Raw genomic sequence first — 23,141 nt, forward strand, 5'->3', positions numbered from 1 at the left:
CCATCCCTCCATCAGTCAACCTCTTCAGGGGCTGACTTGCAACAACACTCCATATCATCCTGACTTCGATGTAGGATATGCACAGAAACCATGATCTCAAACTACAGAAACCTGACACTACCAACAATTGTGCGAAAAATTTTACTGGGACCACAAAGAATGACTCAGGGGTAGGACAACCTAGTATACATGGAGTCCAGAATTGGTCTTATGCCAGAATACTTCAAAGTTAAGATCTCCTTGTATTTTGGCCTAAGCTTTTTCTATTTCCCCCATATTTTGCTGGACAGACAACAATTGCCACCTCACACCTTTTTTACTGCATTTCTTTAACTCTTACCCTTAAAAAAAAAAAAAAAAAGAAGAGTTTACTAAACGTTCTGCTATTGGGACCGGGAAGGTGGCGCTAGAGGTAAGGTGGCTGCCTTGCAAGCGCTAGTGTAGGAGGGACCGCTGTTCGATCCCCCAGCGTCCCATATGGTCCCCCCAAGCCAGGGGCAATTTCTGAGCGCATAGTCAGGAGTAACCCCTGAGCGTCAAACAAGTGTGACCCAACCCCCCCAAAAACGTTCTGCTATTGCTTTAATGAGTTCATTGGTGATACAATAATTTTCACAAATATACTTGCTACTGAACGTTTTCTTCTTTCCTTTCTCTTCCACTTTTTTTTTTTAGTTTTTCTTTCTATTTTCGGTTTTTTTTTTTGGTTTTTGGGTCACACCCGGCGGTGCTCAGGGGTCACGCCTGGATGTCTGCTCAGAAATAGCTCCTGGCAGGCATGGGGGACCATATGGGGCACCGGGATTTGAACCGACCACCTTTGGTCCTGGATCGGCTGCTTGCAAGGCAAATGCCGCTGTGCTATCTCTCCGGGCCCTTTCTTTCTATTTTCTATTTTTTTTTTTTTTTTTTTTTTTTTTTTTTTTTTTTTTTTTTTTTGGTTTTTGGGTCACACCCGGCAGTGCTCAGGGGTTATTCCTGGCTCCAGGCTCAGAAATTGCTCCTGGCAGGCACGGGGAACCATATGGGACGCCGGGATTCGAACCGATGACCTCCTGCATGAAAGGCAAACGCCTTACCTCCATGCTATCTCTCCGGCCCCTTTTTTGTTTTTTTTTTTTTTTTTTTGGCTATTTTCTATTTTTTAATAATAACTTTGCTTTTGGTCATCTTGAAACAAATGTATTATTATTATTACTATTATTATTATTTTGGTTTTTTGGGTCACTCCTGGCACTATGCTCAGAAATCGCTCCTGGCAGGCTCGTAGGACCATATGGGATGCTGGGATTCGAACCACCGTTCTTCAGCCTGAAAGGCAAACTCCTTACCTCCATGCTATCTCTTCGGCCCTGAAACAAATGTATTATGATCAGTTATGTCAACTCTATGATGCATTTTCTTTAAATAAATTTATTAAAAAAAGAAAAAGAAAAAGAAAATTTCCTATTGATAAATAGACATATAAAGAAAATGTGTTTATATAGTTTGTTTCTGTTGTACATATACATTTATAATAAAATCTTCTCCATCTATAAAAATAATTAAATCTTTTTATTTGCAGCAACAACACAACAAAAAGAAAACAGGGATGATCTTTGTATTGGGTGGAACCAAACTGTAAGTTGTAAACCATCTATTTATAATACATATATATTAGATAAGCATTTATTAAATTGAATTATTTAGGGATGAAGAGATAACTTTCCTAGCATGTGGACAACCTAGGCTTAATCCCTGCATTTCATTCGGTTCTCCAAACACCTCCAGAAAGATTCTTAAGTACAGAGCCAAATAAGTCCCTGAGCATTATGGGCTATAACCCAAAACAAAACCAAAAAATTGAAACAGGCATTTATAGTCATTGCATGCTCCCTTGTCTGAACCAATTATTAAAAGATAGGGGAACAGAACATATAAAAGGATATACTGTAATATGAGGGGAGAATATTGAACATTTATTGGAGTAAAAAAAATGAAAGAAAACTAACACGTCAGGACCTCATCCATCTCATTCTCCTATTCTTCTCCAACACAAAATTCAGGACAAAGGAGCCAGAGGTGAAGATATATAGTTTAAGAGAAAGAAAGGGCCATGCATATCAGGAAGTCAGTGAGCCCCAGGATGATGACTACCTATGTAAGTAGCCCCCTTTGACTCGCTTGTAAGAAGACTATTACTTGGTATAACCATTTTCCCTCAACTTGGATCCTGATGATGTCAGTGCTAGCTCCTTCCAGGAGGTCTGCCATGTTCTGTAGTATGAGTTTGGGCCACACTCATCAGAGCTCAGAGATTATTCCAGTCTCTGCTCAGGGAACCATGTAGTGCCATGGATAGAGCTAGGGTTATTCAGACCAAGTTTCTTACTCTGATATTGCCTCACTGGACCCCAGAGGTGTGTATTATATCTTTTCTAATCCTTCTGTTATCCCATTCAGATTGTGAGAACTGTCAGAACTTTTTCATCAACGACTGCTCTGTTTATGGATCTCCTATATTTGTAAAGGATAGAGTAGTAGCAAAGGGACATTGTTACTGTTCAGCCCTACTGGGTTGAGAATTGAACCATCAGGCAGCATCCCTGAGGACTTGGAATATAGAATATGGCCTCTGACTTGCCAGTGGGTCTGTACTTGGGCCCATATGATCACAGACAATGAAGAAGTAGCCAGCAGTGTGTACTCCTGGTTGTTTAGAAGCACTTTTGTCCTGTTCTCTTACTTCCCACATTCCTCTACTCCCCACGGATTAGTGGGGCCTTGCCTTTTTTTTGTGTGTGTGCCAGCACATGGATAGATGAGATGATCTTGGTAGCATATCTACTGAGTGGACTCTGTTTAAATATAAAACTCCTCTGGAAAGGGTAGATGAGAACACAGTACTTCCCATATAGAGAAGTGGCTCCTTGAACCGGAGAGATAGCACAGCGGTAGGGCGTTTGCCTTGCCTGTGGAAGGACGGTAGTTCGAATCCCAGTATTCCATATGGTCCTCCAAGCCTGTTGGGGTCGGTTTCTGAGCATAGAGCCAAGAGTGCTGCCTGGCGTGACCCAAAAATCCACCCCCCCAAAAAAGAAATAAAAAAAGAAGTGGCTCCTGTCTTGACGTTGTTCTGCTCTTAGTAACCATGTTGAGTGGAATGAGCAGATGATGACGGAGATGCATATTGTGTGGTCTCAAATAGAGACTGACACTGTGAGGGTGAAAAGGTCTGCTGACAGTAGAGATCATTTTACTTCCTTCCCACCAAACAAAGCTCTTAACTTCCTTTTAAACTCAGATCACAAAAAGGGAGAAATTGCTATGAGTGCGTGAATGGAACAGATGAATCTTTGGCAAATTGGATGAGGTAAGTCCAGCAGTCACTACTCTGCAGGGAAAGTTCCTCTCACAGAGACTCTAGACCAGGAGTCTCAAACTCAATTTACCTGGGGGCCGCAGGAGGCAAAGTTGGGGTGATCCTTGAGTGCAAAGTCAGTAGTAAGCCTTGAACATTGGAGGGTCTGACCCAAACAACTAAAACAAAACAAAGCAAAAAAAGATTCCTCTAGATCAGGGCCACAAAATGTTGTACGGAGGGCCGCAAACGGCCCACGGGCCGCAAGTTTGAGACCCCTGCCTAGACTGACAAATCCTGCTTTCAGAGAACCCTCTGAATGCCATAGATCTCTTTATTGATCTGGTATTTGATATCAGACATTTGATTTGGGATATTTTGTAATCAGTGTGTTTAAAATTTGGTTTAATTCTAAGTCAAAATATCATCTGTTCCTTATTTTGGATTTTTCATGAAATAACAGATATGATATTAGAAAGATTGTCATGAAATGATTTTGTCATGTACATTCTGTAATAGAATAAAACATTGGAAAACAACTCAGGAGAGCATGTACATATTCTCGTTGGGGCCTATTGCATAGATGGTTTTCTTTGAAAACAGAAAATCACAAGACTTGAGCAGATGCTCCCAGGTCCACCTAGTCTTAGTACCTGGTCTTTTGGGTCCTGAGTGCCCCCTGCTGTCCAGACCTGCCCTGCAAGGAAGATCCTGTCTGAATTCACAGCTCTGTCACCCTCACAGCTCCTGTACCTAAGTATAGCTACCACCAGTCTATGAGAGCTGTGAGCACTGGGACCTGACCTCATCTACCACATTTATTTTATATTATATTTTATTTATAGTTTTATATTAGATTCTACAATAGAATAAAATATTGGGAAACATCTTAGGAGACCAGGCACAATGTTCTTTACTTATGCTTATTTCAGAGGATTTTCTTTAATGACAGGAAATACCAGGACTCGAGGAAAAACCTTCCAGACCTCTGCATCTCCTCCTGGCTGGTCCTAAGTGCCGTCTGCTGCCCGGACATGCCTTGCAGGGAGGATTCTGTCTGGATTGCTAGCACTGTCACTCTCACAACTCCTGCACCTATGAAATTCTGCCAATCTGTGAGAGCTGCAAGTATAGCTGGACCTGATTGTGTCCACCAGATATATTTTATATGTATCTAACATAGGTACAATAATATTCCCATCAAGGAATTAAATCACACAGACCCTGGCCCCTCCAACATGACCCAGATATTCTTCCACTATTCCCTGTGCCACCAGTAAGCTACCTCTTTTTCTTACACCAACCTCTAAGTGCTTGGGTGTACAAATTTTATGATGTATTTAATTGGTGTCCCTTGTTTCCTTCCTCACAGTTGGAAATTAATGCATATCTGACTTTCTCTTTCTGATTCAATTAACATGATACCTTCCAATTCCATCCAAATTGTAGTAAATGTAAAATTAGAATATTTTATTATAGATCTATACTTATGGAATTGATGTACATTTGCTAAAAATTTACTAAAGCCATGCATTCATCTGTTGCTGAATAATCAGTTTGCTTCATATCCTGGATATCTGGATATTTAAGAAGCAATGAACATAGACATGAATATTTAATTTTTCAATTTTTATTAAGGCACCATTATTTTCAACTTCACCATTAACAACAGAATTTCATTACACAATATGAAACTATCATCTGTTTCAAGTGTCTGTATCCATCCATCAATTGATAATGAAGCCCTGTAATTCGTATCTTACCTCCCTGAAAATATCTTTCATGTTTCTGGTATATATTTTAAAATTAACCTTTTTAATTCAATCACCATGAAATACAGATAAAACTTATTTGTGATTGAAATGCAGTCATACAAGGTCCCAAACACATCTTTTAACCAATGTACATTTACCACTACCATTATTTCACCACATCTATGATCCAATATTAAAAGAATAATTCCAATATAGTAACATACCAATATTACACCATCTTAATATTTCAAGATACCAACATTGCAGTATTCTGACATCCCAGTTTCCAATATTCTAACATTACAATTTTATAACATCCTAATATTCCTCTATTGCAACATTTATATATTCCATGAATGTATTATCCCAATATTTCATTATTCAAGAGATACTATTTAGATATGAATTATACGTATAATCCATTATTCTAATATACTAATATTCCAAAATTGAAAAACCTCAGGATTCCAACATTCCAGAAATACCAAGTTCTATCATCTCAATATTCCAATATATCTATATCCAATCATTCTATTATTTCACACTATTTTTCCAAAATACCAGTATTCCATGTGAGGGGTGTATATAAGGGGTGTTTGTGAGGGTTGGACATGAGGTGTGTGTGAGGGGTATGCATGAGGGGTCTGTGTGTGTAGAGTGTGAGCGGTAGATGCAGCAGTCATTTATGAGAGGGGTGTGTGTAGCAGCTATGGATAAGAAGCCTTATAAAATATTCTTTTTTTTTTTTTTTTTGGTTTTTGGGCCACACCCGTTTGACGCTCAGGGGTTACTCCTGGCTATGTGCTCAGAAATCGCCTCTGGCTTGGGGGGACCATATGGGACACCGGGGGATCGAACCACTGTCCGTTCCTTGGCTAGCGCTTGTAAGGCAGACACCTTACCTCTAGCGCCACCTTCCCGGCCCCCTTATAAAATATTCTTAAAGGACTTTTATAAATTGCTTCACTAATTTATATGTTATTCTGCATGGTTCATGCAATTTGCTTTATTTTTCCAATTTTAGTACATGAGCTGCTAGAAGGAAGCACTAAAATACAATCTTATGTTAAGAAATATATTTGCATGTTATTATTTTAAAAGAAAAGAATTAGGGCCTGAGGACAAGCACAATGGGTAGGGAGTTTACCTTGCTTTCAGGGGCCAGAGAGGTGGCGCTAGAGGTAAGGTGTCTGCCTTGCAAGCGCTAGCAGCTGACCTGGGTTCGATCCCAGCATCCCATATGGTCCTCCCAGTATTCCAGGAGTAATTTCTGAGCAGAGCCAGGAGTAACTCCTGAGCAAAACCAGTTGTGGCCCCCACAAAAAGACAACAAAAAAGGAAAGAATATACTAAACCCTCTTCCATAAGCCCCCCCCCCTTTAAAAAATAAAAGGTAGGGCCGAAGAGATAGCATAGAGGTAAGGCATTTGCCTTGCATGCAGAAAGATGGTGGTTTGAATCCCTGCATCCCACATGGTCCCCTGAGCCTGCCAGGAGTAATTTCTGAGTGTAGAGCCAGGAGTAACCCCTGAGCGCTGCCGGGTGTGACTCAAAAACCAAAAAAAAAAAGGTAGATTTCTCTCAGAGATTTGCCCACCCCTCATCCTTAGACATGTGCTTTCTCTCCCCTTATGTTTTTCTTTTTTTGTTTTTGTTCTATACCTCTGTGTTTGGTCCAGAGCTTCTAATTTTGTACTCAGGGATCGCTCCTGTGGATCTCATGGAACCTTATATGTTTGGAGGATCTAACCCAGGGCTGGTCATATGTGCAATGCAAGAGCCCTATTGGCTATACCAGCTCTACAGCCTCACACCCTATTTCTATAAATAAAACTTTTACTTCACACAAAAATAAGTTGCCTCAGCTTCAATCCATTTATATACTAGACAATTTTCATAAGTATTCTAGTACTCCATCTTTAGATTAAAAACACTTAGGGGCCACACACAGCTATGCCAGGCTATATTCAGGAATCACTCCTGGCAGGGCTGAGGGGGTCATATGTCATGCTGGGGATTGAACCCAGATTGGCAATGTGCAAGAAAAGGATCTCTCTGGCTCCAATCTAAATACTTTTAAAAAGTAACTGCATAGGGGCCGGCGAGATAGCCTAGTGGTAGGACATTTACCTTTCAAGCAGCTGACCCAGGACCAACGGTGGTGGTTGGAATTCAGGCATCCCCAATGGTCCCCCATCCCCGCCAAGAGCAATTTCTGAGCAGAGAGCCAGGAGTAACCCCTGAGCGCTGCCGGGTGTGGCCCAAAAGCCAAAAACAAAAACAAAAAGGAAAAAAAAGTAACTGCATGTAATCATAAAAAATGTAACAGTATTGGGCCAGAGTGATAGCGCAGTGGTATGGCGTTTACCTTGCGTGCGGCCAATCTGGGACAGACCTGGGTTCTGTACGCTGTCTGAGCATCATACAATCCCTGAGCCTCGCTGGGTTGGCTACAAAACAAAACAAAATGTTGTTGAACTTGAGAAATGGCCCAAAAGGTTGAATGCATGTTGTGTATGTGGGGGTCTGGGTTCAGTCTGTACCATTGCATGGTCTCACCTGTAGTGGAAGCTATTTACAAACACACAGTGACCCTGAGCAACAAACAAATGTTTTGGGACTACACCTAGTGGTGCTCATGGTTTACTCCTATATCTGCATGCAGAAATTACTCCTGGTGGCCTTGGGGGACTATATGGGATCCCAGGGAATGAACTTGGCTCAGTCATGTACAAGACAAGTGTCCTACCTGTGCTATTACCAGGCCCAAACAAATGGATTTTAATCTGATTAAAAACCCAAACAAAGGGGCCGGAGAGAGATCATGGAGGTAAAGGCATTTGCCTTGCATGCAGAAGGTCGGTGGTTCGAATCCCGGTATACCATATGGTCGCGTGAGCCTGCCAGGAGCGATTTCTGAGTGTAGAGCCAGGAGTAACCCCTGAGCACTGCTGGCTGTGACCCAAAAAATAAAAAATAAATAAATAAATAAAACCAAACAAAATGGAACTGAATAAGATTAATCTTTTTGTATTTGTTTTTGGGCCACACCCGGTGACACTCATGGGTTACTCCTGGCTATGCACTTAGAAATTGCTCCTGGCTTGGGGGACCATATGGGATACCAGGGGATCGAACTGTGGTCTGTCCTAGGTGAGTACAGGCAAGGCAAATGCCTTACCACTTGTGCCACCACTCAGGCCCCTAATATTAATCTTAAGGCATATACTTCACAATGCTACATAGTTTTCTCTGCTTAATGGAAATCAACCACTTCTAAAAAGTTAAAGAAATAGAACAGGAGAAACTAAAACTAGAGAAATAGTACAGGAGGTAAAGTGCTGACTCCAATGTGAATCCTGGGCACCACATATGGTCTCTTGAGCATTGCCAGAGGTCACACTCTAGCATATACCCATGAATAACTGCTAAGCACCACTGGGTGTGGCCTCATTTTCCCACACCCCAAAGTGATTTTAAAGTGCATTCTGGGCTCAGAGCCATAGTACAGTGTGTAAGGCACTTGCATTGAATGCAGTCAACTTGGATTTGATCTCTTGCATTTCATATGGTTGGTCCCCTGAGCACTGCCAGGAGTAATTCCTGAGTATTGCTGGTGTGGTAGAAATTACTTTAAATGTTTTCCAGGACTTAGAAATAGTAATGAGTAGGGCACTTGCCTCCCATGTGGCCAGCCTGGTTTTGAATCTCCAGCATCCCTTGTGGTCCTCTGAACACTGTCTGAATTGATTTCTGATTGCAGATTCAGGAGTATGTCTTGAGCACCATTGAACATGGCCCAATCAGGAAAAATGTTATTTTTCTCAATACATCATGAGTCTGAGTTTTATTTTTGGGTTTAGGGTGGTGCTCAAGAAACCTGGGGCCCCTCTTGCTGGATCATGTGGTGCCCAGTATTGAACCAGAGTCAGCCATATGCAAAACAAGTGCTGTATGCAGTATTTCTCTAACCTAAGTTTAATTTTTGTAAAAACTAACCAAGCTTATAAATATAAACCATATATTATTAGTTGGATGCCAGACATGGAACTTATTGTCTCAAAGGTGCAAGGCAGGTGCTCCATCACTGAGTTAAATAACTGCACCAGGTCTGACTTTTGTTTCTGTTTTTTTTTTTTTTATTTTTATTGTGGCCAAAGTGAATTACAAATCTTACACAGTGATATTTAAGGTTTGTTTCTGTTTTTGAGCCATAATTGGTAGCACTCAGATTCCATCTTAGTCCTTGGGGATCATGCAGTGCTGGGAATTGAACCCTACCTTTAACATTCATGCCAAGGAGACTCATATCCTGGAACTATCTCCCTGGTCCCTGAAGTCTGGGGTATTTAAGCTTATTTTTTTATTCCTTTTGTTCATTGTGCTGTTAATGTAGTTTTGATGATGACAGTTGAAAACATGGCTGAATAAAATGATCACATATTTTGATCTGTGGTGCTCACTTCGGTCGGGTGGTCACACATCAAGTTAGGGTGCTTATACACTCAACTGCAAGATTTGCATTCTCTTAGCTGCATACATTACACAATGCTTGCTGGGGCTAGTGTTCCTAATTAAATTCATGCACACAAATTATGGTTGTGCATGATAATAATCATTGCAGTACTCACACATGCTTGCCAGGGGGTCAATTCCTGGTCATGACACTTGCATATCTTTTTTGTAGTTGTGTTGCTTCCTTGAGATATCACGCCCTCTGGTGGTGCTCACACACGTAGGCATTATGTGCTTGCAGCATTGGGGATTAAAAACAGCAGAAGTCAAAAAACGTTTCAAAAACATTCCAGAATGATAATAGTATAGCAGACACTTGCCTTACACATTATCAACCTGGACTTGGTTCCTGGAACCCCATAAGGTCCCCTTAGCACTTCCAGGAGTAATTTCTGAGTGCAGAGCCAGGAGTAACAAATGAACCTAGCCCGGTATGGTCCCCAAACATGCCCCAACAAATGAAAAAAATAAAAAGAGGACTGGTGTGAGGTAAATAGAGGCCTTTGAAACCGTTCCCATTTGTATCTGTGTTCCCAAAGCCTTTTATCTGGCTTCCCCCCACCCCTGGGGGAAGGGGCTTTGTTTGGAGATCAATAAATGGGAGGCAGGAGAGCTGAGCAGTAAGCTATCATCTAGGCTTGTGGTTCCACGTGATGGAGTGACTGGCTTGTGGTTGAACAGCTTGTGGTGTGAGTTTTCTTGCCTGCTAAAATCTTTATATCTGTGCTCACTTCGGCAGTACATATACTAAAATTGGAATGATACAGAGATTAGCACGACCACTGTGCAAGGATGACACGCAAATTTGTGAAGCGTTCCATATTTAAAAAAACAAAAACAACCTTTCTATCTGTGTGGCTTACTTATTGCAGGGAATTACAACCAGACCAGCTTCTCCTATCCTCCCTGATAAGGGGTATGGATTTCCCTTTCCTCACTGGGGACTTCGGAACGTTCAATCTGTACAGCTACGAATGGGACCGTAGTGATAGTACAATGGGTAGGAAACTTGTATGCACACCACTCACCCAGTTTTGATCCCTGGCACCCATATAATTCCCCAAGCCCTAAATTGAGTGATCCCTGAGTGCAGAGCCAAGAAAAGCCCTGACCGCTTCCTGCGGTCAGGTCCCCAAAATCAAAGCAAATGGCAGGACTGACAGGATTTGTTTTGTAAAAATGGGACACGAGGGATAAATCTATAATCATCAGCTTGCAAGGCAGATAGATGCTCGAAGCTCTCTATTCTTCCAAACCCCTAAATCTGGTATTAAGGATTTTAGGGACCATAACTAACAATGCTCAATGGACCAAGTGTCCACTCTTAGCCTTTTGGATGGAAGGGAGGTATGAAGTGCATGGGATTGATCATAGAGCCTCACACATCCTAGCAATGTGCTTTACCATTTGAACTCTCTCCATGACCTCATGCTAACTCTAGAGATAGCATCTTTAGGTAGCATCTCTCCTTTATGGAAGCTTTTAGAAGTTTGTTCAGACATAGTCAGACAGGCATTTAGTCCTTATTCAAACAATGCTGAGGTGTGAGCTTGACGACAAATAGAAACCTTTACTCTCGTCTGTCCTGCTGCTGCTTGAGGTTCACCCCACCACAGCTGTGAACAGCTCTGCTGTTCTTGGGTCTTGGTCACACTCACCTGCATAACTATGGACCCTAGAAAGCTGGCAATGCCCTTTCCTAAGTACAAGGGCTGGCTTTGGCTGCTGCAGAAGTTGCCATGACCAAGTGACTGGATGAATGGAATGGAGGCAGATGGTTACACCCCTCTTGCCTCAGCTTCTGCTTCCTATCTGCCAAAAAAGTAGTCCTGCTTCTCTGAAAATAACTTTCTTCATGGGTCTAGCAGTGGCAGTGGATGCCCAGAGGTGGACTGGGGATAGGACTGAAATCTTAGTGAAGGTGTTTTTTTTTTTTTTTTTTTTTTTTTTATAAAACAGAAATATGAGATCTAGTGGATGAGGGAATGCCCTATCTCTGAGCTTTCTCCAGCAGCAGTATAAGGACTACAGCCATTAAGCATGAGTTGGAGACACTGGTCAGTATCCTGGAGAGAAAGGCTAAAGTCAAAATAACTTTTCATAACTCAGCTTTGGGGTCACACACTCTTTTTCCCAAAAAGGCTGTGGTGGCAGGAAGTGAATTTGGGGACATCCTGGAGACTGGGCCACATTAGCAATGTGGTTTATTGCTGATAGGGAGGAAATGAAGGACCCTCTCTCCACATCTGAGCAATTGCTCAATTCTGCAGTCACTTTTGGCAGGATGAGGATGTGACATTAATTTGGAAGTTTGTGATTCCCCTCCTGCTTTTTTTGTTTCTCTGAACAGTGCTTTATTGCTCCTCTAACCCCAAGAAAATTGAGCTAAAGTCACAGAATTTGGGAAGTCTGTGTTCCCCTGAGTGGGACTATCAGGAAATCTTCACAAAGCACAAGACACACGTACTATTGCAAGAAGCATCCGATTAAAGATAAGAACTAATGTTTCTTATAAAAATGCAGTTTGGGTGCTGAAGTGATGATTTAGTGTTAGATCACTTGCTTTGCATGTGGCTGACCAGGATTTGATATTCAGCACCCCCAACTGGTCCACCTGAAATGAAATATGAGAACAAAGCCAGGATTAACTTTAGGAAAAAAATTAACAAGAAAATGACCTACTTCCAAGGAGACTTTGGTTCTTTCCACAACTTCATCTTAAATCTGAGATTTCTCTCTGGGCCTATGAATCAATTTAAAAGCTTAACTTGACTGATCTCACTTTACCAAGGATTGATTTTCTGTGTAAAATTGGGTGATAGTATGAGTTTTCTGTCCCTTCTATTTCCCTGTGCTATCAGGGGAAAGAAAATATTAGAGCAGGACTGTATGAACAGTTTATTAGTATACAGGGCAAAATATGGAGAGGTTAGGACTGTACACTTCCCTGGACATATTCTCAGGTGTGATTTGCATATGTAGTGATTTAATATGTTCTATATGGATGCTGAGATGTTATTTGCTGTTGATTAATCAACTTCATTATTTTACTTTTTTGGTTTTTGGGTCAACCCAGCAGTGCTCAGGTGTTACTCCTGGCTCTGCGTTCAGAAACTGCTCCTGGCAGGCTTGGGGAACCATATGGGATGCTGGGATTTGAACCACCGTCCTGCATGCAAGGCAAATGACCTACCTCCATGCTATTTCTTCAGCCCCAATCAACTTAATTTCAAACAAAGAGCATCTCCCTTGTGTGTCTTCTGGTGTGTGATGAGGCTTAGCCTCCAAATGAAGCCTCGTCCACACACCCTGCAAACATATGGCTTTTCCCCTGTGTGTGTCCTTTGGTGCGTAATGAGACTTGACCTCAATCTAAAGTTGCGCCCACATTCCTTGCAAATGTAGGGCTTCTCCCCCGTGTGTGTCCAGTGGTGCGTGATGAGACCTGACCTCCGACTGAAGCCTCGTCCACACTCTCTGCAAACATGGGGCTTTTCCCCTCTGTGGGTACTCTCGTGTGTGATGAGATTTGACCTCAGACTGAAGCCTCGCCCACACTCCGTGCAAATATAGGGCTTCTCCCCAGTGTGTGTCCTGTGGTGTGTGATGAGATGTGACCTCTGACTAAAGCCTCGCCCACACTCCCTGCAAAGATAGGGCTTCTCTCCAGTATGTGTCCTCTGGTGTGTGATGAGATGTGACCTCAGTCTGAAGCCTCGCCCACACTCTGTACAAACATGGGGCTTCTCTCCCATTTTTGTCCCCTGGTGTACAATGAGATGTGAATAGTGATTGATGGCAGGCCCACTCTCCCTGCAAACATAAGACTTATCCTCTTTGTGTGTCCTTTGGTGTCCTCTGAGACTTGAACTCTGACTGAAGCCACGCCCACACTTCCCGCAAACATAGGGCTTCTCCCCCGTGTGTGTCCTCTGGTGTGAGATGAGACCTGACCTCTGACTGAAACCTTGTCCACACTCCCCACAAACAAAGGGCTTCTCTCCTGTGTGTGTCCTCTGATGTGCAATGAGATGTGAATTGTAACTGAAACTTCGGCCACACTCATTGCATTCATAGAGCTTTTCCCCTTTGTGTGTGATAAGATTTGATCCATCACTGAATCTTTGCCCAGGCCTTACATACTTGTCTCTTAAAATTCTTGGCATTCCTATACCTGCAACTACTCTGCCTGTGTCCTTTGGATTTTCTTTCTGTTGTGTGTTAGTTTCTTCTTCCATTGTCATCTCATGCTTATTAGACCTAGATCTGACTGCTATCTGACTGCTAGTTAGGCTAGAAAAGGCTCTTGAAATTCTTTTATGACTTATCTTCTTATTCAAAGATATGGGGCTTTCTTTGTGCTTTTGACTTTCAAGTTTGTAGTATGTTGGCTTTTCAAATTTGTCATTATATGGATCAGAATGTTGCTGCCGCTGGTTTTGATTGGGTAAACAGAAATTCTCTGATTGGGGGTACTTTTTTGCAGATGCTCCTGGGAGGATCCAAGAGGGATGACTTCGTTTCATGTGACGACTGAGGAAGTTCTGGCTGGAGAAGGCAAGAGAGCAGAAGGGACAAGGATGGCTTTCTGGCTTTGGTTCTGCTGAAAAAGGAAGGTTTTGATCAGAATAGATGCTGACAAGGCTATTTGGAACATAGCTCTATCTCCAGCCAAAGTCTATTCTCCTAGCTTTCTATATTTTGTTGATAAAGCAAGATATAGCCTTCATGACTCCTAAATAATCTGATGGGCTTTTTGTTTGGTTGGATTTTGGGGCTACTCCCCAAAGTTCTGAGGTACTGAGAGCTTGCTCCTGGGAGTAAGTAGAGCTCTTGGATTCTCCTGGCAGGCTTGAAGAACTGTATGGAATCCTGCACTACACCTCTGACCCCTAAACCTTGCTTTATCATTCCATTTGCTTTCACTAAACTTTGAAAAATTCAGAAAGTCCATATACAGAAACTTTTCTTTCAGGGGTTACTCCTGGCTCTCTTCACTCAGGGATTGATCCTGGCAGGCTCAGGGGACCATACAGGATGCTGGAAATCAAACTCGGGTTCACCCCAAATTGGCCGCGTGCAAGGCAAATGCTTTACCAATGTGCTATCACTTATCTTGAAGAAACTTATCTTGTTTTTGTTTTTGGCCAAACCTCAGTGCTCAGGGGTTACTCCCATTTTCGCTCTTAGCAAGTACATCGTGACTGGCTCGCGGAGACTATATAGTTTGCTGAGGATTTCACCTGGATTGGTACATGACAGGCAAGCATTCTACACACTGAACTGTAATAATCTCTATCCTGGAACTTTTTGACTTAAGGTCTTACGTGAACTTTCCAGAAACCACCTGCGATGTGGTTTCTAAAAATATCTTACTCTCTGGATATATAGTGACACATGAATTCATGAAGTCAAATCATCCTTAGTGACTTCCTATGAGGGGAAAGGTATTAATGTGGTTAGGTAACATTGAGCTTTGAGTTGTACCTATGGAGAAAGGATAGAGTTATGATTAGAGAGATTAATTATATGTGAATAAATTTAAGTTTGAGTGTTGCCACAATAAAAATATGCTAGAAGATCCAACTCTATATGCTGGTTAGATCCCCAGTACTGCTTGATCCTTCAATATCACTGGGAGCCAATCACATGCACTGAACCTAGAGTAGCCTCTGAGATCCAGTGAGAAGAACCAGCGCTGGCATGGATGTGGGGAGAAAAAGACTCTCACTCACTGCTGGTGGGAATGCTGTCTAGTCCTGCCTTTCTGGAGACAACTCAGGTGCTTGACAACAGATGAGTGGCTAAAGAAATTATGGTACAATGGAATATTATGCAGCCATTAGGAAAAGTGAACTCATGAAATTTGCTTATACATGGATGGACATGGAGATTATGAGTCAGAGGGAGAGGGATATAGAATAGTCTCATTCCTCTGAGGGATATAAAAATATTATTACCATGATTTTAATAATTAATGTCCAGAGACAATAGACTGGAGGGCCGAAAGAATCAGCCCATGATATGAACCTTGCCCCAAAGAGTGGTGAGTGCAGTTAAAAAACTAACTGCATGGGGCCAAAGATATAGAATGGAGGTAGGGAGTTTGCCTTGCATGCAGAAGGACGGTGGTTCGAATTCAGACATCCCATATGGTCCCCCGAGCCTGTGCCAGGAGTGATTTCTGAGCAGAGCCAGGAGTAACTCCTGAGTGCTGCCGGTGTGACCCAAAAACCAAAACAAACAAACAAACAAAAACTAACTGTACTGAGAACTTCCTAGAGACATGAAGGGAGGGGTGGTAGAGAAATGGGGGACATTAGTGGTGTGAAAGTTGCACTGGTGAAGTGAAGAGCAGTATATGTTCTATGAGAGAAATCCAACTAAGAAATTTTCTGTATCCATGATACTAAATAAGGAAATTATTAAAATAAAAGAGTAATTTTCATGAAACCTGGATGAAAGCAGCAACACTGATGGAGTGAATACAGGTTGTTTTCAGGTACTAAATCCGTTGGCAAGACATGTTGGGAGGATCATGGCAAAATCTATGTGCCTGGCTCATTCTTCAATGGTTTAAAACTACAGACAACAGGTATTTTTGAGTGGGCTAGAGAGAAAACACACAGGAGGGTCTTTGCCTTCCAAGTGGCTGACCCAAGTTTAATTCTCAGCATCCCATAATGTCATACAGCCCACCAGGAGTGATTCCTGAAGCATGGGGTCATGAGTAACCCCAAGTACCATCACTGACTAAACATAAAAAAAAAAAGGAGAGGAAAAAAAATCACTTTCTTGGGGATCTCAAAAACTCAATAATGATCCACAGGCAAAGGCCAGAATAAAGGAAAGGACAGAGGGGGCTCAGAAGGGCACCCTGATATGGAGTTATAAAGCCAAGCCACAATGAGAGAATAGATGGAGAGTGAACGCTCAGAATCTTGGCATCTCATGGGGGCTGGAGAGATAGCATGGAGGTAGAGCGTTTGTCTTGCATACAGGACAGTGGTTTGAATCCCAACATCCCATGTGGTCCTCAGAGCCTGCCAGGAGCAATTTCTGAGCATAGAGCCAAGAGTAATCCCTGAGTGCTGCCAGGTGTGACCCCAAAACAAAAACAAACAAACAAACAAAGAATCTCAGCATCTGTTCTAAATGCTCACAGAGAACCAGAAAGAACAAAGGCAAGATAGCAAAGTTCCAGATCATTCTGGGATTCAGGATCAAGGGCAGTGAATAGGAGCAGGCCTGTACCCTGATCTGGGAGCCTGAGTCCCACATCTCACAAGTGTCATGATACGCTGCACCCAACCCAGGTTTTGAGCCTGGGCCTTTCCCACACTTACCTGCAAACATGCCTCTCTGCATCGTCTCCAGGGTTCCTCCTTCCAGCCAGGAGATCAGCGCAGGCTTCACATTGCAATGCCCTGTCACAGAAGGACAAATCTTGGGTTAGAGACAGGGAGGGGACAGCAGGCATGCATGAGTCTTGATCCCTAATGAAAGCAGCCAAATCATGGAGCAATGAAGAACAGAATCTCTGCTCTCCATATGTACTTTGGTTATTGCACAGATAAGAACAGGTTGAAATGAAAGTCTAATTGAGGGAGCCGGATAACACAGTGGGGGAAGGGGGAGCAATAGGACAGCACTGGCCTTGCACATGACTGAACTGCATGTGACAGCAGCACTCTCAGTAATTCCGTGAGTTCCTCAGGGAGTGGGCTCTGAGTGAAGAGGTAGCACCACCAAGCCAAAACATGTTTTACAAAGAGATTGGAGTGATATTAAGGTAGTTAGGGAATGTGACATGATCAGGGTTGACAGTTATTTAATCCCCAGAACCAAATAGGATCCACCAAGCCCCGCCAGAGTGATTCCTGGGTGCAAATATGGACATAAGCGCTTTGTAGAGTCCAAATACAAAAATAAAGTCAAAATGTCCTGTGCCAAGGATAGGATGCAACGATTGGGGAACATTCTCTGTCTCTATGCAGGTATAGCAGATTAGATACTGCCTAAGATAATATCCCAGGAAACAATAAGGAGACCCCAGAATATGCTACCAGGTAGCTTTTTTGAAATCATGAAAAACAATTAAGTCACTTATACATTTTGCAGTCAGTCTCATGAGGATTGAAATAATAGTTGAGCAAGTAGAGTGTGACCATAAACAAGCCCAGACTATAAATGATCACTAGCACCCCAGACAACCCCCGAAATCCATCAGGAATAATTTCTGAGCAAATCCAGGTGTGACTAAGATCCCTCGGTTCATGAAATCACATCACTTTTGGACACACCTCACAGTGATCAGGGCCAACTCCAGGCTCTGTGCTCAAGAATACTGGGCAGGTTTATGGGAGAATATGCAAAGCCTAGGATCAAACCCAGTTTGGCCCTAGATGTGGCAAAAACTTATGATCTTTCTGGTAGCTGAAATGACATTTAAAAATATAAAGTTGGAAGGCAGCTATGTTCACCCCTATACCATGTTCATGGGGCTGGAGTGGTGACGCAAGCGGTAAAGCATTTGCCTTGCATGCACTAACCTAGGATGGACCATGGTTCAATCCCCCAGTGTCCCATATAGTCCCCCAAGCCAGTAGTAAACCCTGAGCATCACCAGGTGTGGCCCAAAAAGGAAGAAAAAAAAAAAAAAAAAAAAAAATATATATATATATATATATATATAAAGTTGGACTCATCTAAGAAATAGTCAGGGGTTGTGGGATCAAAAGAATGAAAAGAGACTTGACTTTGGGCTCAGAATTATATCCCTATTGAAACTAGGTCCCAGTGAGATCTGGCACTTCCCCTTCAACCTGGAATGTAGCCCATACCAATGGCCCCAGGGCAGCTCTCACCTACTGCCCGAAGGTGCTGGTGGGTCTCTAGCATCACGTCTCTGTAGAGCTTCTTCTGAGAGGCATCTAGGCACGGCCACTCTTCTGGGGAGAAACTCACGGCCACATCGGGGAAGGTCACTGTGTCCTGAGTACACAAAGGAGGGGGTCAGGGCCCAGGTTCACCCTTGGTAATGGAAAGAGAATAGGATGGGCCAGGGTCTTTTTCCTCTGCCCTTGGGTGGGACCAGTCTCCATGTTCTCTCCATGGGCACCCAGAGGGGAAGGTTCCCCCCACACATTAATCTAGAAAGCCAGATCAACCAATCTGATATGCAGACACTATTCTAGAGCGTTCTTGGAGGTGCTGCTTTGCACACAAACCATGGCCTATCCCTGCACTAGACTCACTGAGATCTGGTGGGTGTCATGCCTGAGCACAGAGCCTGCATGAGCTAAAAAAAACATCTCTGGGTATGGCCCTAAATGCTAAACACACAATAATCCCTTTTGCCCTCAGAGTCTGTCTCTGCCCAGGATACCAGGGACGAGGAAGGAAATTCAGGGTCCAGCGAATAAACCTGTGCTTGGTGTTATCAGCACTCATGGTTCACTCCCAAATTCCTCCTGGTGCAGGTAAAAATGACCCGAATCGGGCTGGAGCAATAGCACAGCGGTAGGGCGTTTGCCTGGCAGCCGGCTGACTAGAGATGATTCCAGGTTTGATTCCCAGCCAAGGTTTGGTTCCCCCGAGCCTGCCATGATTGATTTCTGAGCAGAGCCAGGAGTAACCCAAGCGCTGCCTGTTGTTGGCCTCAAAACCAAAATTAATTGAAAATCATAAACCAAAATAAAAAGTACCAAAAAAAGAAAAGAAAAGAACCTGAATTCCAACAACCATGGCTTCCAGAAAGATCCTTTGCTCTAGTTTCCCAATTAGAACAAGCCATGGGACTATAGACAAGGAGCATTTGGAAATGCAACTGGTTTACTGAGAAGAAATGTGGCTCTAGGGAGGAGGCAAGGCCCTGCAGATAAAGGACAAAAGAGCTGAATGGCATGGCCTTGAGACCAGAGAAACAGTGTCAGGGAAGGCACAGACAGGGCCAACAGGGAGTCAATCCCAGGCACAGGCTAATGTTCCCATATGTCCCTCGGAGCTAACCGAGTCAAGAAAAAAGCCCTGAGCACTGCCAATATGGCTCAAAATTCAATACAAATCAAAACGAGCAGACACACCACAGCACAAGGAAACTCAAACTAAAACAAAACAAAACCCATAGAAAAATCACATGCAGGAAAAGACCTTGCTGTATTCTATCAGGAAAGGCAGAAAATTTTTCACCTGGAGCTCTCTGAGTTAGAGAACCCAGGGAGAATGTGCCAAACCCAGAACGAAGGTCTTGAGTGAATACAGGAAGGATACATGGGTGAGGGCATTGGCCTAATATCTGGAAACAGCAGCAATATACAAAAGTACTTTGTGCTGGATAGCAAGACATTTGGTGGGTGCTTGCTCAGACAGAGCTGTCGCAGGCTGAATACCCCACACCTCACATGGTCCTGGAGCCCAGAAGGTTTAATTCTAGAGAGCAGAGTCAGGAGAATCCCATTTTGGTTGTGGTGTCACAAACTAAAAATCATTCAAAGAGCTTTTCCCAATGTGAGAGGCAGGAATGATGCTTCATGACAGATATCCTGGAATCAAGGTCCCTTCCTCACCAACATCCTGGTCTATATTACCAGGAGCTCAATCCTGGAAACTGGCATCTAATAGGGTCTTAGAGCTACTAGGGGTGAGCCAAGAACAATGAGTACAGAGGAAGGCCTGAACACCAACTGGCGCGGGCCCCAAACCAAACCAGACAACAAACAAGGATAAAGTGGCCTCAAACTACAGTGACCAGGAGTGCCTAGAGCCACAACCTGGTTGTAGGTAGACACCTTTCTAAAAGTATCTCTGGGTCCCTCAAACCCTGGGGGACTTCGCACTCCTGTCCCCTACCTTATCTTCTCAGAGCCCACACAGCCCCCTTACCTGGGGACAGGACGTCAAGCGGTGTGGCCCCATCTTCGCCAGCTTGGATTATTCCCGAAGAGCAGCAGCAAGGCCCATTTCAGAAAGTCCTGGAGAAAAGTCACAGCTGTGAGCAACGAAGATGAGCACAACCCCTGCCCAGCTGCTTCCTGCTGGGTCTTGCTGCATCCTAAGCAGATCTGCACATCTGAAGCAGGCATGCACTCCAGCACCTGCTCCTTTGTGAGGGGACAAGTGGAAGCGTCCAAACAGCGTGCTGTCCAGCAAAACTGTCCTACAATCCACAGCGCTTACTAAGAACCACGATGCGACCTGTGTCTGGCACTTGGAGCTTTTAGACTAAAACGGGGCACTTTACAATCAATACATTTTGGGGGGAGGGATAATCAATAGTACAGAGGGAAGGTTGTTTGCCAGCAGGCAGCTGATCCAAGTTGTATCCTTGGGATGCACCTATGTGTCCCTGAGCCTCGCTGGGTGTGGCCCCACACTCCCTTGCAAAAAAAATAACTCGTTTGCATACAATTCACTCTCCTCAAAAAAAGCAAAACAAACTCTTTCCAAAAGTACTCCCCCAAAAGCCTGGGGTCACCTGGTCACAGAGCGATGGAGAGCAACTGACAGAAGAGAAGATGTTCCTTCCCTGGGAAACAATCCCAAAGCCAGGACCCCAATCGCAGTAATAACAGAGCGCGAGGGCAATCGCCTTGCCCGGGGTTCCCAGGACCCTCGGGAGTGAGCACTGAGCACTGAGCGCAGAGCCAGGCCTCGGCCCCGGGGCCCCAATATTCCCGGGGATGGAGCGAGCACCGGGGGGAGAGGGACAGGCCTGCAGCCTCCCGGGGCGGCCTCGCCGCTCACCTGGCCGAGACCCGCAGCTCCGGGGCGTTCAAAGCGGCTCTCCACGACAGCGGAGCGAAATCGTCCCTCCAGAGGCCCCTAAGCCCGTTGGTCCGTCCGGGCACAGTCGGGAGCGACTGGCGCTTCTGGCTCAGGGTCTGGTAACGGAGAAAGGAAAAAAATGGCGATCACCTGCCGGCAAACGACTTCCGGCCAGAGTCTTAAAGGGCCAGGCTCCGCTATTTACCATCTACTTGGGAATTTTGTCTTCTGGACTTGAATCGGGACTTGATGCAAATCTATTCATTCCTATGTAATAACTGAAGGATCAATTTCAATAAAAACATAAGACACGCCCATTTCTTGGGCTTTGTTAGAGCTCAGCCTGCAGCCAATGATCACATGTGTGAAGGCCAGGGGGATGCCCTGAGAGAACTGAAAGGAAATGCCCATATTTGCCATTTAAAACGCCTTACAAGTGCCTGAATGATAGGATATAGGGAGGGCTAATGCGCTGCAGGCGGCAAGCCCGGGTTCAATCCCAGGATCCCATAGGCAGCCAAGATCCCTAAGGCAGCCAGGAACAATACCAAAATGCAGAGCCAGGAGGAACCCCTGAATATTGTCATCTATGGCTCCTATTTAAATTGTCCCCCGATAGCATATTCCTTTGAAACATTAATGAGTTTATTTTTCCTTTTTAATAGTTTTATATACTGTCGACATCCCTACCAGGCAGTGCTCATATTTACTCTGGCTGTGTGCTCACTAATCAGACTTGGTAACTACTATTTACAACAGCCACAACCTGGAGACTGTTAGGGTCCAGAAATTGAAAGACAAAACCACACAAATTGGAGTAAAGTTTATATTTTATTCCTCCTGCCAACAGCTCCTAACTGGAAATTGAGCTCCCATACTATCCAGCTATACCACTCCTAGGGATATACCCTAGGAACACAAAAATGCAATACAAAAATCCCTTCCTCACACCTATATTCATCGCAGCACTATTTACAATAGCCAGATTCTGGAAACAACCAAGATGCCTTTCAACAGATGAATGGCTAAAGAAATTGTGGTACATATACACAATGGAATATTATGTAGCCATCAGGAGAGATGAAGTCAAGAACTTTTCTATACATGGATGGTCATGGAAACTATTATGTTGAGTGAAATAAGTCAGAGGGGGAGAGAGACGCAGAATAGTCTCACTTATTTATGGGTTTTAAGAAAAATAAAAGACATTATTTAATAATGCCTAGAGATGAGGGATGGAAGGACTGTTTCACGATATGAAGCTCACCTCAAAAAGGGGTGAGTGCAGTTAGAACACTAACAACTATCATGACAATGTTAATGAGTGAGAGAAGTAGAATGCCTGTCTCAAATACAGGCAGGGGGTGTGGGTGGAGGGAGATTGGGTGCATTGGTGGTGGGAATATTGCACTGGTGAAGAGGGGTATTCCTTTTGTGACTAAAACCCAACTACAGTCATGCTTGTAATCATGGTGTTTAAATAAAAAAAATGAAAAAAAACGTTTGTCATTCTATAAATGGTCTGTCGCACCAACACCTCATGTGCTTTGCCTTTTCTTTTCCATCTATTAAAAGATAGTCATCCACTATCTTATGTAGGCCCCTGCAAAAAGCCTCACTCAGCCACTTTAAAAAGACTTTTTTTTTTTGTATGGACTGACATTTCGTTACATTTTCGTTATAAGCTAGAATGAAAGTGCATTTTGGACCCCAAGATTTTTATGTAGTTGTCAGAATCTACCTAAACCCTTCTTTTTTTTTTTTTT

At 43.4% G+C, this 23,141-nt stretch overlaps 1 protein-coding gene and 1 non-coding gene across 3 annotated transcripts; one reads left to right on the forward strand and one right to left on the reverse strand.

Moving 5' to 3' along the window:
- The first annotated feature begins 10,332 nt into the window (after positions 1-10,332).
- Positions 10,333-10,436, forward strand: LOC126002273 (U6 spliceosomal RNA). Its single transcript, XR_007493028.1, has one exon. It is a non-coding gene; the product is annotated as a U6 spliceosomal RNA (small nuclear RNA).
- A 2,348-nt stretch (positions 10,437-12,784) lies between these two features.
- On the reverse strand, positions 12,785-21,486 carry LOC126001155 (histone-lysine N-methyltransferase PRDM9-like). 2 transcript variants are annotated; one of them, XM_049768361.1, is made up of 5 exons: positions 21,355-21,486; positions 20,494-20,582; positions 18,477-18,603; positions 16,956-17,036; positions 12,785-14,209 (listed from the first exon to the last, which is right to left on the reverse strand). In XM_049768361.1, exons 2-5 carry the CDS (start codon positions 20,524-20,526, stop codon positions 12,828-12,830), a joined length of 1,623 nt encoding a protein of 540 aa, XP_049624318.1. In that variant the 5' UTR covers positions 20,527-20,582; positions 21,355-21,486; the 3' UTR covers positions 12,785-12,827. The 2 variants fall into 2 exon arrangements, with proteins under 2 accessions (XP_049624318.1, XP_049624317.1); XM_049768360.1 differs by having other exon boundaries at positions 12,785-14,212.
- Positions 21,487-23,141: the final 1,655 nt, after the last annotated feature.

The sequence above is a fragment of the Suncus etruscus genome, chromosome 2, assembly GCF_024139225.1.
Source record: "Suncus etruscus isolate mSunEtr1 chromosome 2, mSunEtr1.pri.cur, whole genome shotgun sequence".
NCBI classification, from domain to species: Eukaryota; Metazoa; Chordata; class Mammalia; order Eulipotyphla; family Soricidae; genus Suncus; species Suncus etruscus.

What these genes read in the sequence shown, in the direction of transcription:
- LOC126001155 (XM_049768360.1), bottom strand. Translation starts at nt 20,526, where the DNA reads ATGGGGCCACACCGCTTGACGTCCTGTCCCCAG. An exon ending in GCTTGACGTCCTGTCCCCAG is followed by an intron (nt 18,604 to 20,493) that starts GTAAGGGGGCTG and finishes TTGTGTACTCAG; the next exon opens with GACACAGTGACCTTCCCCGA. An exon ending in CCAGCACCTTCGGGCAGTAG is followed by an intron (nt 17,037 to 18,476) that starts GTGAGAGCTGCC and finishes CTTCTGTGACAG; the next exon opens with GGCATTGCAATGTGAAGCCT.